General features: G+C 38.8%; 1 protein-coding gene and 1 pseudogene across 4 annotated transcripts; both read left to right on the top strand.

The window, feature by feature from the left end:
• Positions 174 to 4,006, top strand: LOC8070337. 4 transcript variants are annotated; one of them, XM_021446522.1, is made up of 9 exons: positions 174 to 333; positions 947 to 1,024; positions 1,509 to 1,647; positions 1,767 to 1,971; positions 2,242 to 2,370; positions 2,481 to 2,530; positions 2,610 to 2,707; positions 2,786 to 3,073; positions 3,162 to 4,006. In XM_021446522.1, the coding sequence occupies exons 2-9, from the start codon at positions 977 to 979 to the stop codon at positions 3,642 to 3,644; spliced, it is 1,440 nt and encodes a 479-aa protein (XP_021302197.1). In that variant the 5' UTR covers positions 174 to 333; positions 947 to 976; the 3' UTR covers positions 3,645 to 4,006. The 4 variants fall into 4 exon arrangements, with proteins under 4 accessions (XP_021302197.1, XP_021302198.1, XP_002442668.1 ...); XM_021446523.1 differs by having other exon boundaries at positions 944 to 1,024; XM_002442623.2 differs by having other exon boundaries at positions 723 to 1,024.
• Positions 4,772 to 9,546, top strand: LOC8070336 (annotated as a pseudogene).

Here is a 14,796-nt window from a genome sequence, read left to right as displayed (position 1 = left end):
AGTGTTGTGGAAAAAGCCTGTGGGCCTTCCTGCCTTGCATGAAGAAGGATTTACCGGCCCAGGATCAAGCGAATTTAGTGACGGCTTATGGCCCATCAATTACTGGGCCACCGGCCCACCACCCACCAGCATTCGGTCCCCAAGTGATCGACGCCGGCGAAGGAAGAACAGTTCAGAACAAGGAAAGAAAAAATCAACAGAAACGGGGAAGAAAAACGGAAAAAGAAGAGCAGCGCGGCGGCGGGCCCAAACTCTGCGACGCGCCGCAGGAAGAAGAGGACTGGCTCTACCGCAATCCCGCTATCCTGGCGGCATCCACGACTCCGATTTCCGGTAAATTGATATCATCTTTTGTTCTTCTCGCTCTCCCGTTCATGTTCTGGTCGAGATTGTTCGATCCCATCTCCTGATGTGATTCGGCTCCACGATTACCATCTCGCGTCAGTAAGGTCGGCTGCTTCTGTTCTGGCAAGAATTCGCAGCTTCCTTTATCCATAGTAACCTATTAATCTTAGCAGTACGGGCTTATCCCTTGGAGGGGTTTTTTTTTTCTCTGTATATCTTGTAGCAAGAAAGAAAAAAAAAAAGAAATTAGTTTCTGGTGTCATGTCAAGGCACCTGCTTGAAGTGTCTATCCCTTTGGTGGTGATTGGAGTCTGGAGATGCTTTGATTCCTTTCCTTCTTGATGATAAGAATAACCTCCTTTTTGTTACTTGTGCAGTTGTGCTTCCTTTTGCTCTAAAAGGACCTCATGACTTGCTCTGCTCTTCAGTTGTCTCTCTTTCTCGGTTCTATATGCCATAGCCAGATAGCCTTCTAGCCTTATTTTCCTGCTACTTTACTTAAGGGCATTCATTCCTACATTTTCCTGTTACTTTACTTAAGGGATTTATTCCTAATTCATTGCGCATTGGTTATCCTGACAAATGGGAGCATTGCTAGCAGATCTCTCTTCTCTGGATAACCACACCAATCATGAGGGAATCGCCTCCAACGCAGGGGGAGCCATCTACATCTTCTGCGGTGTGTACACTTTCCAATTTTTTCCCTTTTGCTATCCTATGCACTGAATTGCCATAACTTTGTTCGACTTGCATGGATTTGTATTTACTATATGGTTGTCCTTTCCCTGTCATGCTATGATGAACCAATCAACCATGACCCTCTTTTCTCAAGTATACTCGATTACTGCATCAGGTAGACATTAGTACATGGACTATGTCTACTAGTTGTCCTTGGCACAGCTGTCCTATGAATACCAAATTTTGGAAGTTGAATTTTTAAAGGCTTTGTTGGTATGATTCTTATAATACCGCGCACCACTTATATTAGTGGTTTCTTTGATGCTTGAAGCATGTACTTAATTAGGTAGCAAGAACAGCATAACTAAGTCACATTGAATGACTTTGTATGTAAAGGTACAATATAAGCAAAAAATTTGTACTGTACTTTATAGTCTCTTTGGCTAATTTATTTATTTTCTTTAACTGATGTTTGATTAATCCAGGTTGATGATAGTTACTCAGCCGACAGGGTTGAAGATTCACAACTATTCCTCTCCGTACCTGCTTTAAACCAAGCTGCATCTTATCTTGCTCAGACGGCTTCATTCCTCACCCAATGCCTCCCAGTACCTGGTTATGTGGGTTAGTTCTTCTAATTTCTTTGGGAAAATAGTTCCATCATGTCAATTGTGTAAGAGATGCCAACTCTTATGATAATTCCATTTTAACTGCTATAGGTCATGTTTACCATCTTAGTGCAGGTCTGTCTGAGGAGGGCCAAGAATTAGCAACACTTCCACCTGCATCGGCCTCAGGCAGGCTTTCTGTTCAGACTTCTTCAGTAGAGCCTGCTGGCACCAATTCATCCCTTGGTCAGGCAGATTGTGGTGGAAGCCCCTCTCAAGAAAACACAGGACAAATGGTGCCTTCGCATGTTTTTCAGAATGGAGCTTCACTGTTCCAAGGGTACATTGCTCTGGCATCTTTATGTTTTTCCTTTATCATGCAAATCCTGCTAGAATGTGACACACAGTGTCTCTCAGTGCAGCACCTTTCTTAGAATTTGATACACAGTGGGTCTATCTTTCCCGTACTAAAAAGTAAAACTGTATGTTGTGAGTTGACATTGTATGCCATTCTGATGCAATTATTATTTTTTTTATCAAATTTGGTTGGTAAATCAAACTCTAGTGGATATAATAGCGTCCCCTAAGATGTCCCTGATATTTTGTGCAGCCTTGTTGAGCGTGCTCGGAAAACGGTCCGTGGTTCAGCAGATGATATTGGCTGGCTCCAGCGGGATCAAAGCTTACCTACAACTGAGGATGGTACAGCCAGATTCTTGGAGATTTTGGACTCTGTAAGGTCAGCAGAAGTACCAAACTCAAACTCGATGCTGATGATATCTAAATATGCTTTTGGTGATAGATTTAATATGAGCTTTATCTCATATGGACCGTTTCATTTCTCTTCAGAAAAAATGAGCACAAGCTACCTGATTCAGTGGTTTACTTGTTGGTTCCAGGTTAGTCAGCTACCTCTCCTATTATGAGCTATCAGTTTCCAACTTTTTATGATAACATTATACTTCTGGCTGTTTATAGGTCTGTTTAGTAACCATGGACCACTTTACTTTGTCAAGACAAAGGCATATTTCTCCAAGATGGGTCTAGCTTGCCATATTGCCAAAATTCATAGCGAGGTACTACCAGATATTAACCTGAACTTTGCTCTTAACACTTAATTTCACAAAGCAGTACATTAAAACAACACTTTGCAGTCTTCAGTGAGTAAAAATGCACGAGAGATAAAGGAATACATTGAAGAAATATACTGGGGATCAAGGAAACGTGTGCTACTTCTTGGTCACAGCAAGGGCGGTGTTGATGCAGCTGCAGCCCTCTCCCTCTACTGGCCACAACTCAAAGACAAAGTCGCAGGTTTAGTATTAGCCCAAAGTCCATATGGTGGAAGCCCTGTTGCTTCAGATATCCTGCGAGAGGGGCAGCTTGGTGACTACGTCAGGCTGCGTAAGATCATGGAGATCTTGGTATCCAAGGTCCTTAAGGTATTTGCCTTGATCATTCGAGCCACTAATGACCAGCTTGCCTATTGAATGACAGTGTTCTTGACTCTATTCATTGCCTTGTCTTCAGGGTGATCTGCAGGCTCTAGAAGATCTGACTTATGAAAGGCGGAAAGAATTCCTGCGACAGCACCCGTTGCCTCAGGATGTTCCGATCGTTTCGTTCCACACGGAGGCAAGCATCACTCCCAGTGTGCTCACAGCGCTCTCTCACGTTGCACACCTGGAGCTCCCAATTGCTGCCGACGGCAATTCCACCAGGATCCCAGTTGTAATGCCACTTTCAGCGGCAATGGCAGCATGCTCGCAACTGCTGGTGGCAAGGTATGGCGAGAAGAGTGACGGTCTTGTGACGCGGAAGGATGCTGAGGTTCCTGGGTCAGTGGTGGTCCGTCCTGAGCGGAAGCTAGACCACGCATGGATGGTGTATTCGTCGCTGAAGGAAGAGCCCAGGGATCAGGCGGACACGTCGCAGGTATGCGAAGCCCTGCTGACTCTACTTGTTGAGGTTGCACAGAAGAGAAGGCATGAGATGGCCATGAAAGACGAGTGAAAGTAGCTTTTTGGTAGATTTTCGGTGTTGGCCGGAGATAGTGAGATGAGATGTGTATCCTCCCTGTAATCGTACACTGGTTGTTGCCGACTGTACAGAATTGTTCTGCTCAAAGTGCTTGGGGACATTTTTTTGTTTGGCTGACAGAAGCTTGTGAATAATTCTCTTGCATATATCATGTGAAGTTCAGAGGTGGATGGAAAAGGCTCTGGCAGGGTATTGTAGGTCTTTTTGAGCTTATTCTTTGAATAATATAGGTCAGATTGTTATATATATATCATACTGCAATAGCATGCAAAACACATGTACAGGAACAGGACTGATAAATTTGTTCATAAAGTATATTGCACGTATTGCTGAAAGTTCCCGTCCAGAGAGAAGCGTGTATGCTGCTGCGCCTTTGTCTGAGATCTGTGCTCAACTTGATCGATTTTGAGAGGGGGTGTATCCGGATCCTGATGAAATTTGTCTTCTGTTTGTTATTAATGACTAGGTGATTGTTCGTGCATTGCAACGAGAGCACCTAAAAAGTCATGAGGTGTTTGACAGTCAAACCAAAATCATGATCACGGTAATTTAACTTGGCACTTTTGTTTGTCTGTGGATGAACTAACACACGATTAGTCGATTAACGAAAAAGTTACCTTTTTTGCGAATGATAAAAAGATACTAATACTATTCTATCTATCTATCTATCTGTATGGAATAGCATCGTCGAGAGTGGATATATGAACATTGCGTGAGTACTGCTCAAGACAGACCAGAGAGAGAGAGACACGTCAGGTAAACTTATTTTAAATAAAACTCTCACAAACAATTTTAAATTTGAATAAATCTGTATAAAAAATATAAACAACTATTTTGGTAGTAAACTTATTTAAAGAAATAAATATTGATACTATTTTTTATAAATTTGACTAAACTTAAGAAAGTTTGACCTATATCTAAATCTAGAATTATAATTTATTTATTTATTTTGGAGGGGAATTCAATTCAAGGCAGGCAGAGACGAAGAGATTGATTCGATTCCGCCTTAGGGGATAGCACAGATATATTCCACAGGAGAGAGAGAGAGAGAGGGATAATATACTGCTGTGTTTTTGTTAGATTTTATATTTATATTTCCCATGGAGCGGCAGCCGGGCCGCCGTCGTCGGCGAGCGCAGACCACTCGTAAGCCGCCGCCTTCCCTTCCTCTGTTTTCCTTTTTCTTATTATTATAATCATAGTCTGGTGGATGGAAATTTCAATTCAAAGTTTTTCTCCACCCATCTTGTAGTTTCGTTGCAAATCTGTCTGCAGAAACAAAAATTGTGAGCGAAGGAGATTTCGCTTTCAGTGCATTCAATCGAATAATTCGTTACTTTCTTTATACCTGCATAAAAAGTAAGATCGGAGATGAGAGCCAGATACTGGGAAAAGGAAAAAAAAACTGCATGTTCTGTTTTGACAAGATGTTGTGTTACTATTATTGAACAAAAAGTTTGACAAGAGTACAAAAAGGATTCATCTGTGTGCATTGGTTGTTTTGCGCCTCAAATGTCTGAATTATTCATAACCATGTTTGCTGTGCTGCAGATGGGTTGGTTGCTTCACAGGATAATAAGAAGGGCTCACCATGCCAGCAAGATGCTGGTTCTCAGGGAGTTGAGATACAGATTCCGAGCCTTCCAGAGGTAAGCCATGGCATTTTGTTAATGGTAGGCTTATATATAGGGCTAATGAATGAATTGTCAGCAAACCATGTGTCGCGATGGCTCCCAAACCCTTGCGGGTTTTTTTTTTTCCCAAGTCTGCATAATTAACTTTTAAGAACAGCTAGTGTTTTCCTCCTAAATAAGTATAGTAATAATGTTGAAACCTTCTTCTGGCTTTCCACTAATCATTATGTGTGTCGTTCTAGGAGTGCTAGTAGACGTCCAGATTCACACAATATTCACTGCACCGATACACCCTCTATGTCCTGCACAAGTACAGAGCCAAAACGACAAACATAAGTAGTGTATATCTAAGTGCATAGCAAAAACTATGCATCTAAAAAAGCGAAAAAATGCCTTATAATTTGAAATTGCGGGAGCATGATCTAATAAAATGATTCCCTTTTAGGTTTGCCATAACATGTCTCTAAAGGCAGCATCATTTAGTACTGTTTCCCTTGATGTGTACCATGTTATCTCCATTGGAACATTACAAGCAATTACTTGTGATTTATACATGCATAGTGCATACCCTTGTAGGATAGCACTCTTTTGTCTGTCCTGTTCACAGGGACAGAGCCAGGATTCAGATATGGTGTGTGTGTGTGTGGGGGGGGGGGGGGGGGGGGGCGGCTACCGAGAACCAACCAACTAATTGAAAATTCATGGACCAGTAAAGTAAATGAGAAACAAAGATATACAGTTGGTTGAAAACCCATTGTGCAACAATGTGCCTAGAACCTGGGTTACGGTGTCATAGTTTTTTTCAAATCTTTTCCCCTCCATCTAGAGTAACCATTTGCCTTTATATTTCTAATGCTGAATTTCTCTTCCATGCTTTTGTAACATGCGTGCAGGACATCTGGTGTTATATACATTCCCTAATGCCAATGCGATCTGCTGCTCGAGCTGCCTGTGTGTCTCGTGCTTTTCTGCGTTCCTGGAGATGCCATCCCAACCTCACTTTCAGTGCCAGGACACTGAGATCGAATAAGAAGGAATATAAATATGATGATATTGCCAGAGATTTCTGTAGCAAAATTGACCAGATTCTGAAAAGGCACTCAGGCATTGGTGTCAAGAAACTCAACATTCAGATGTGTAAAGGTTACAATGGTTATCTCGACAGTTGGCTCCAGGTTGCTGTTAAATCAGGAATCGAATAACTTTCACTTGATATGCCAACGATAGCAAAATACAGCTTTCCATGCTCACTCTTATCTAATGGGAGTGGAGACTCCATTCGATACCTGCACTTTACTGGTTGCTCCTTTCGTCCCACAACTGAACTTGGTTGTTTAAGAAGCCTGACAAAACTGCATCTTTATCATGTCGGTTTTACTGGGGACGATTTAGGGTGCCTTCTCTCCAATTCTTTTGCCTTGGAGGTGTTGGGAATCAGGTATTGTGATGGGATAGGTTGCTTGAAGGTCCCTTGCACGCTGCAGCGCCTAAGGTACCTAGAGGTTTTAGGTTGTTGCAATCTGGGAATGATAGAAAGCAAAGCTCCAAATATTTTCAGCTTTGACTACGAAGGAAAGCGCATTCAACTGTCACTCGGAGAAACATTGCAAATGAAGGAGCTAAGGTTGTCCTTCAATGGCGCAGTTCGTTATGTTTGTGTTGAACTTCCGTCCAGCATGCCAAACCTTAAAGTTGCCACTATATCTTCGAGAAGAGAGGTATACTCGTCTTGGCTGGACCAGCAATATTCATATTTTGATTCCATATATATTTACAGCAGTCATATACCTTGGAGTATAACTAACCTGTTCATCTTTTTCGCAGATCAATACACCATTGCTGCATAGCAAATATCTCCACCTCAAAAGCCTTACTATTTTTCTTTGCGCTGCAACCTTTTCTCCAGCCTACGATTATTTGTCTCTTGTTTCCTTTTTTGATGGTTGCCCGTCCCTGGAAACTTTTGTCTTGGATGTAAGTTGCCGTTCATATTTCTAATCTAACAATAGTAAACACTTCAGAACCATGGCTTTAACTTTTTTTTTCCTTTTTCATATTATATGTTATATAGGTGTCTGAGTATGAAATGAAACACGTCTCCATATTCTCAGATCCCTCAGATCTGAGGAAGATACAAGGACAGCAGCACCACAAGATGAAGACAGTAAAGATCCTAGGATTCACGTCAGCAAAGAGTCTTATTGAGCTAACATGCCATATTGTTGAGAGCATGGCATCACTCGAATGCCTTACATTGGAGACCTATCAGAGTTCTTCTAAGTGCTTCGAGCCTGCTGATAGAAGTAACGAGTGCTCCCCATTGCCCATTCATGTTCTCAAGGGAGCTCAACGAGGGCTCTTGGCCATCAGGACGTACATTGAGCCTAAAGTTCCGGCTATGGTAGAGCTACATGTTGTTGAGACTTGCCGACGATGCCATTAGTTATTTTGAACTGTTCATGGGTCCACTGCATACGTACGTTTCTGCAATCAAAGCTATCAAAGATGCTGCTGACGTCGGTTTTTTTTATGTCCAGTGAATTTTGCTGTAAACTGAAGTCTACTACTTCATCTATTCTAAATTAGAGTTAAAGTCCATCAGCGGTCCCTAAACTTGTTCGGATGTGTCATCCCGGTCCTTAAACTCGCAAAATGACCGTTTAGGTACCTAAACTTGTTCGGTTGTGTCATCCTGGTCCTAAACTTAAAAATCTCCCATATAGGTCCTCAAACTTGTTCAGTTGTGTTGTGTCATCCCGGTCCCTAAACTTGTTTTTAAGTCTTATCTGGGTCAAAACAGGACGAATCTAAAAACTTTATATTGAAAAATAATTTATAACTTTTTTATATGAACTCAAATGAAGATAAACTTTATATCAAAATTGTAGGTAGCAACATGATCTACAACTTTGCAGTTGAAAAATTTTTAAATTAAAATCGTTTAGGTTCCCAAAATATTTTTTTATAAGTTTATAGATTTTAAAATTTAAAATTTAAAATTAAATTTTATAACACTAAACGACTTCAAATAAAAAACTTTTCAACTACAAAGTTGTAGATTGTGCTGAGGACTATAACTTTGGTATAAAATTTGTCTTCGTTTGAGTTCATATGAAAAAGTTATGAATTATTTTTTATATAGAGTTGTTAGATCGCTTTGTTTTGACCCAGATGAGATTCAAAAGCAAGCTTAGGGACCGAGATGACACAACTGAACAACTTTGAGGATCTAAACGGATGATTTCTAAGTTTAGGGACCGGGATGACACAATTGAACAAGTTTAGGGACCGAGATGACACAGATGAACAAGTTTGAGGACCTAAACAATCGATTTGTGAGTTTAGAGACCAGGATGACACGACACCACAAATTTAGGGACCGGTAGTGGACTTTACTCTCTAAATTATATAAAACGTTTTGATTTTTTTTAAATACATAGTTTTTAATAAACATTTAGATATACATTCTCTAGATATATAAAATAATTTAACTGTCCAATTAGTATCAAAATATCTATCGCTTATGCTTTCGAAGAAATAATTTTAACTAAATATATATTAAAAATATTAATATTTATGGTACATAATTAGTGGAAAGATATTTGAATTTAGTTTTTTAACAAATTTAGTTGGAGATCACTATGTATATCTCATATGAAGTTTAACATAATTATATTTTATATTTTATGATTTTTCTGTGATTTACTATAATTTTTCAAATATTTAGCCAAATAAAGAAAAAAATAAAAAGACAAAACCTTCATAGACAAAAGTTTGTTCTAAAGCATATCATATTATGTGTTCACCGTGTATATTTACTCATGTGGAGTCCAACAAAATTAAATTTTCTATTTTATATTTTTTTTTTCAACCAAAATAATTTTAAAAGGAAAAGACAAAACTATAATCACTGTAGCAAAACCACCATTCACTGTAGCAAAACCACCATTCACTGTAGCAAAACCGCCCTCGAAACTGCTCCACAGTTTGAAAAGTTAAGAAAGATGATTTGCCTGGTTTCTAAAGTTGAGAGAGAAAAAATAATTTTTTTCCTTGCCGTTACACTATCCGTACGCGGGCCACTTCTAGATATTGGCTATGTCCCGGCGTCGGCCCAACTAAACCCACTCCCGGCTGTGCACTTTTCAGTACAATTTCTCCTCCTTTTCTTCTAGTTTCAGCTTATTATAAGGTACTACTATCTGGCCGTCTCTGCTTTGCGTTGGGTTGGGTTCGACTGAGGCCTTGTTTAGTTTGCAAAATTTGTGGTTTTTGGCTACTGTAGTACTTTCGTTTTTATTTGACAAATATTATCCAATCACGAAGTAAATAAGCTCAAAAGATTCATCTCACAAATTACAGGTAAACTGTTTAATTAGTTTTTATTTTTATCTATGTTTAATGCTCCATGCATGCGACCAAAGATTCGATGTGACGGAGAATCTTGAAAATTTTTGCGAACTAAACAAGGCCTGAATTCAGTGCTCCTGCTCAGTTTCATGGTTAAAAAAAACATACATACACTATTCCTAACAAATCACATATTCACCAGCTACTCCCATTTCTTTCGGTGGTAGCTTTGTTTTTCTCATTTTTTTATCTTAAGTCTCCCTCCCTCCCGGCTCCATTCGCGTAAAATCTGCCAACTATTTAATATTATTTTTTTTTCACAACAAATTAGTGAACGATACTTTCAACAATAATTTTTCAGACAAACGAACAAACACACTCCCATAGTCCCATTTCCTAGGATCAACATTCACGGACAGCACTCCAGCAGTAAGCATTCTCACCATTACACCGCGGTGCAGTAATCTATCTTATAGGTTTTCTAAACACGGGTGCACTGCCCTGCTTGTGGTTCCACTGCTAAAGTTAAGTTTTTATCATATTAAATGTTTGGGTACTAATTTGAAGTATTAAATATAGACTAGTTATAAAATTAATTGCACAGATTGTGACTAATTTGCGAGACAAATCTTAAACCTAATTAGTGCATGTTTTGACAATTTGGTGCTATAGTAAATATGTATTAATGATGAATTAAATAGGCTTAATAGATTTTTATCACGAATTAGTCACTATTTCTGTAATTAGTTTTATAATTAGCTCATGTATAGTTCTACTAATTAGTACCTGACATCTGATATGATAAGGGCTAAACTTTAGTCCCCGTGTCCAAACACCGCCACTCCGACACTGAACATTCACCGACCACTGTTGTTTCTCGGTAGAGCCCGTTCGCTTATCTTATAAGCTGTATTTTTCTGTTAGTCAGTAGTGTTTTTATCTCATAATAAACCAGCGAACAGTACTTTTAGCCGTGACTTTTCAGACAAGCGAATATTATCAACCCCTGTCGGTATACGCAGTCTCAACACAACTCAACTTGTCCCCGGTCGGCAGGGGCGGATTTGGGCCTAGGGCAACTAGGGTCATGGCCTTAGGCGTGGCCCAAAACTCCCTAATAGTATATGTGCTTCGCTGGCCCAAGTTAGCTTTCTGGCCCAGCATAGAGAGAAGGCATACATGATGATTCACGAGCGTGACGTTCGTCGGACTCCTGACGGCCTGACCTTGTTCCTACTCTTTATAGTTCAAACTCTACTAGGCGCCGCCAGACCTCCACCTTGCAGGGCTCACGGTGTAACTGCAGTGGCCAAGCGAGCATGGCGACCCCGTGGCCGATCACGCAGCAGCTTGCACGCCGCAACCAGGCTACCAAGCAGGCAGTCTGTTGTGCCTTATTGCCTCTATTCCTTGCAGTTGTTGATTGCAAATTTGCAAGAGAAGAGTACCAGGTGAGTCTTGGCATTGGACTATTGGTAATTCTCATTCTCATTGTCAAGTCTAAGTTATTGGTACCGGCCTCTAGTCCTTGCCAGGTAGATGGCTGAATATGGTGAATTGATTATGCCAAAAAAATTTTGTAGAGTTGCACAATGAAATAAAGTGATCAAGACACTAAAATCCTTTTTCTTCTGCTCGTATGACAATTACACAAACATTAGTTACATATTTTTTTAATCACTTTCTTATTTCCATCAATTGCGTTGCAGATTTAAAGTGGAATTAAGTACCATCTAAAATTACGTATTTATGAGCTAGTTTTGTTATCTATCAATATTAGATCCCGTGTAAACGGTATTTTGACCCGATATAGGTGGCACACGTGCTTTGATAGTGGCCCTAGGCTTGAAAATTGACGAGCTCGCCAATGCCGGTCGGTACACGCAGTCTCAACATAACTCCATGCAGTTCGCTTTGTCCAAAACTCAGATTACACTCAATTAATCAAAGCAACTGCATGTATAGTGGCGGAGCCAGAAACTTTTAGTAGCTAAGAAGATTCTCGTTATGCACAAGTATTTATCTAAAAAGATATAATATTTCTCTATAATACAAAGAAACTTTTCCCTTGCGCTTCGGCGACGAGCCTGGGCGGTCGCTCTCCAATGGTACACAGGATTCTAAGGCCTTGTTTACATTCAAAATTTCCGTTTTTATTTGATAAATATTGTCCAATCGTAGTGTAACTAGGCTTAAATGATTTATCTCGTGATTTACAGGCAAACCGTGCAATTAGTTTTTGTTTTCATCTAGATTTAATGCTTCATGCTTGTGCCGTAAGATTCGATGTAAAGGGAAATCTTAAAAAATTTGGGTTTTGGAAGTGAAGTAAACAAGGCCTAAATTGGGAATTTGAGTTGATGATGCTGTGAGTGAAATTACATCCAACAAATTTGGCTTAGGGTTAGCATTTAACTCACACTAAGGAGATATAAGCTTCATAAAACTTTGGAAGAAGAAAGGATACTGATGATGTTTAAGTGTAATGAGGCACAAATGTGGAATCGAGTCATGTTAAGTACTCGCAAAAAAAAGTCATATATACTAGTAGTATATATAGTATTCTATAAGCTGAAATCGAAGAAACAATGCAACCAAAACGAGGACCAGTAAAGTAAGAAATGGTTTTATTAGCTTGATCGGCTTCTCTGGTGACTGGTGAAGATAAGGCGGAACACAAACGATGCACAGATGTGCAGTCAAGTCATGTTAAATACCTGTATACGCACAAGTCTTGTTACGTACAACAAACAAGCTACGTAGATTAGAGCCAGAAACATATACACCCACCTCTGCAAGTTTTGCAATTTTACCAAAGATGTTTGGTCCTAATGAAATGGTTGGTGTGGTCTCAACAGTTTCACAGAGCCTGATCAAACATCAAAGTGGGTTAGATACAAAGATGGTGTAAATGTCCATCTCTAATTGACAAGGTGCAGAAAAGTTGGTTTGATGGAACATGGTATATATTTTTCATGGCACATTAGAAGGAACACAGAAGAGGCAGAATATTTTTATCACTGTTTTTTTATTACACGTTTAATCTAAAAGGGATTCCTGTTTTGCATTTTCCATGTGTTTATTTTTCTCTGTCTCGGTGTGGTGCTTTGGTTTTTACCTTAACAGATAATAATAAGCATAAAAACTTAGACAAAAAATAATGTGGCTAGGGGTTTTAACTCCCTAGACTTCCCGTTCGGCATCATTTCCCTAGCGAAGATAGCTAGCAAACCTCCATGCCATTGTGTTTACCATCATACCATGTACTAAGCGTTAATTTATTAATTATCTCTGGATACTATCTTTACACTAACTTCTTTTAAGCCTCTCATAAGAGTACAGTTGTACTATTTGTTCATGCACAAACACATGCCCCCACTACGCACGCACCCCCCCCCCCCCAACACATACTACATGTGCACTACTAGACCTACAACTACACACATATCAGAAGACCACGTCTTTCTAGAGATCACTGGGACCAACATGGCTCCGTAGGCGACGACCGTGTCACAATCCCTTTGTGGCATCACGCGTGGAGAGAGGCTGCAGAATTTTAAGAACAAATCCCGGTGAGCACCCGGTTCGAAATGTGGTGGGTAGGCTGCACACTGTGAGCCTTAGCCATCTGAGCTGAAGCTCAATCTCTTTGCAATAGCATTTTTGACGTAATAAGAGTATCTCCAAAAGCCTTTTAAAACTTACTTTCTAAATGATCGCTTGGAGACCTATCTGTATAAAAATCATTTTCTATATTTTCAACTCTCCAATAGCTTTCCTATGGTTGTGCACACTCTAGGGAATCATTTTCGCTATCTAACTTTTTTGCTAGCGATAAGTCCAAAATATAGTACGGTTATATTTGGATAGCCTTAATCTCTATGCCGAACAAAATATAGACTTGCTCCAAGAGCTGCCTGCTAACCTTTTCAAGGATAAACACCGCTTTGACTAAGGTAACAGTGCCTATCTACTTCTTACAAACTCATTTTGTCACAATCTCACATTAACCTTGGCCTCATAATAATAAGAAAAAAATCTGCGTTACCTCCCTTAATTTTTACGAAAGTTCATTTTTCTTCCATGAACTCTAAAACTGGACAAAACACCTCTCACAACTTTTGAAACCATTTATATTACATCAGTAGCCCTGTTATAAGCAGTTTTGAAGGCGGTTTGTCTTTTTTTTTCTATTTATTTTGGTTGAATCTTTCAAAAATCATAATAAATCACAAAAAATCATAAAATAGAAAATCTAACTTTATTGGATTTTACATGAGTAGATCTACACAGTAAATATATAATATAGTACACTTTAGTATAAGTTGTTTTTACTTTAGATATATGGTTTTTTGTAATTAATTAGAATAATTCATAGCTGCAGTTTCTATGGTTCAATTGTGATGATTTTTTTGGTGGGCTAAAATTGTATGATTGAACTATATTAAAAGTTTTATACTCATTGGATCATGTATAGCTTAGTTATATAATTACTTATATTTAACAAGCATAAATCTAAATAAAATCAACTACAAGTTATACATAATTCAATGAGTATAAAAATTTTACTACATTTCAAGCATACAATAATTATCCCACCATAAAAATCTTACCATAATTGGACTATAGAAACTGTAGCTATAAATTATTCTAATTAATTATAGAAAATAATAGATCAAAATCTACAACAAAAAATTTGGATTAAAGAATACCAAATTATGTCTTCACGGTGTAGACCTACTTATGTAGAGTCCAACAAAACTAAATTTTTTATTTTATGATTTTTCTGTGATTACTATAATTTTTCAAAGGTTCAACCAAAATAAATAAAAAAGACAAAATCGTCTTCAAAATCACTTATAACCAGGCCAGGGAGGTAATATGAACACTTTTAAAAGTTAAGGGAGATGTTTTGTAGATTTGGAGTTTAGGAAGAAAAAATGGACTTTCAACAAAGTTAAGAGGTTACGTGGACTTTTTACTAGTAATAATAGAAACAAATCCACTTTTCTTCCCTTAACTTTTATGAAAATCTACTTTTCCTCCGTGAACTCTAAAATCGAACAAACTATCTCTCTCAAATTTTAAAACCGTATGTTTTACCTTTCTGGCCTGATTATAAGCGGTTCTAAAGGCGGTTT

Source organism: Sorghum bicolor, chromosome 8, assembly GCF_000003195.3.
Source record: "Sorghum bicolor cultivar BTx623 chromosome 8, Sorghum_bicolor_NCBIv3, whole genome shotgun sequence".
Taxonomy (NCBI): Eukaryota; Viridiplantae; Streptophyta; class Magnoliopsida; order Poales; family Poaceae; genus Sorghum; species Sorghum bicolor.
Note: the sequence above shows the minus strand (reverse complement) of the source record. Positions and strands in the feature narration are given on the sequence as shown.

Excerpts from the sequence above, each read along its gene's own strand:
- LOC8070337 (XM_021446522.1), top strand. The coding sequence starts at position 977 with ATGAGGGAATCGCCTCCAACGCAGGGGGAGCCATCTACATCTTCTGCG. Across the intron at positions 1,972-2,241 it reads GGAGCTTCACTGTTCCAAGG|CCTTGTTGAGCGTGCTCGGA; the intron begins GTACATTGCTCT and ends TATTTTGTGCAG. Across the intron at positions 2,708-2,785 it reads TTGCCAAAATTCATAGCGAG|TCTTCAGTGAGTAAAAATGC; the intron begins GTACTACCAGAT and ends AACACTTTGCAG.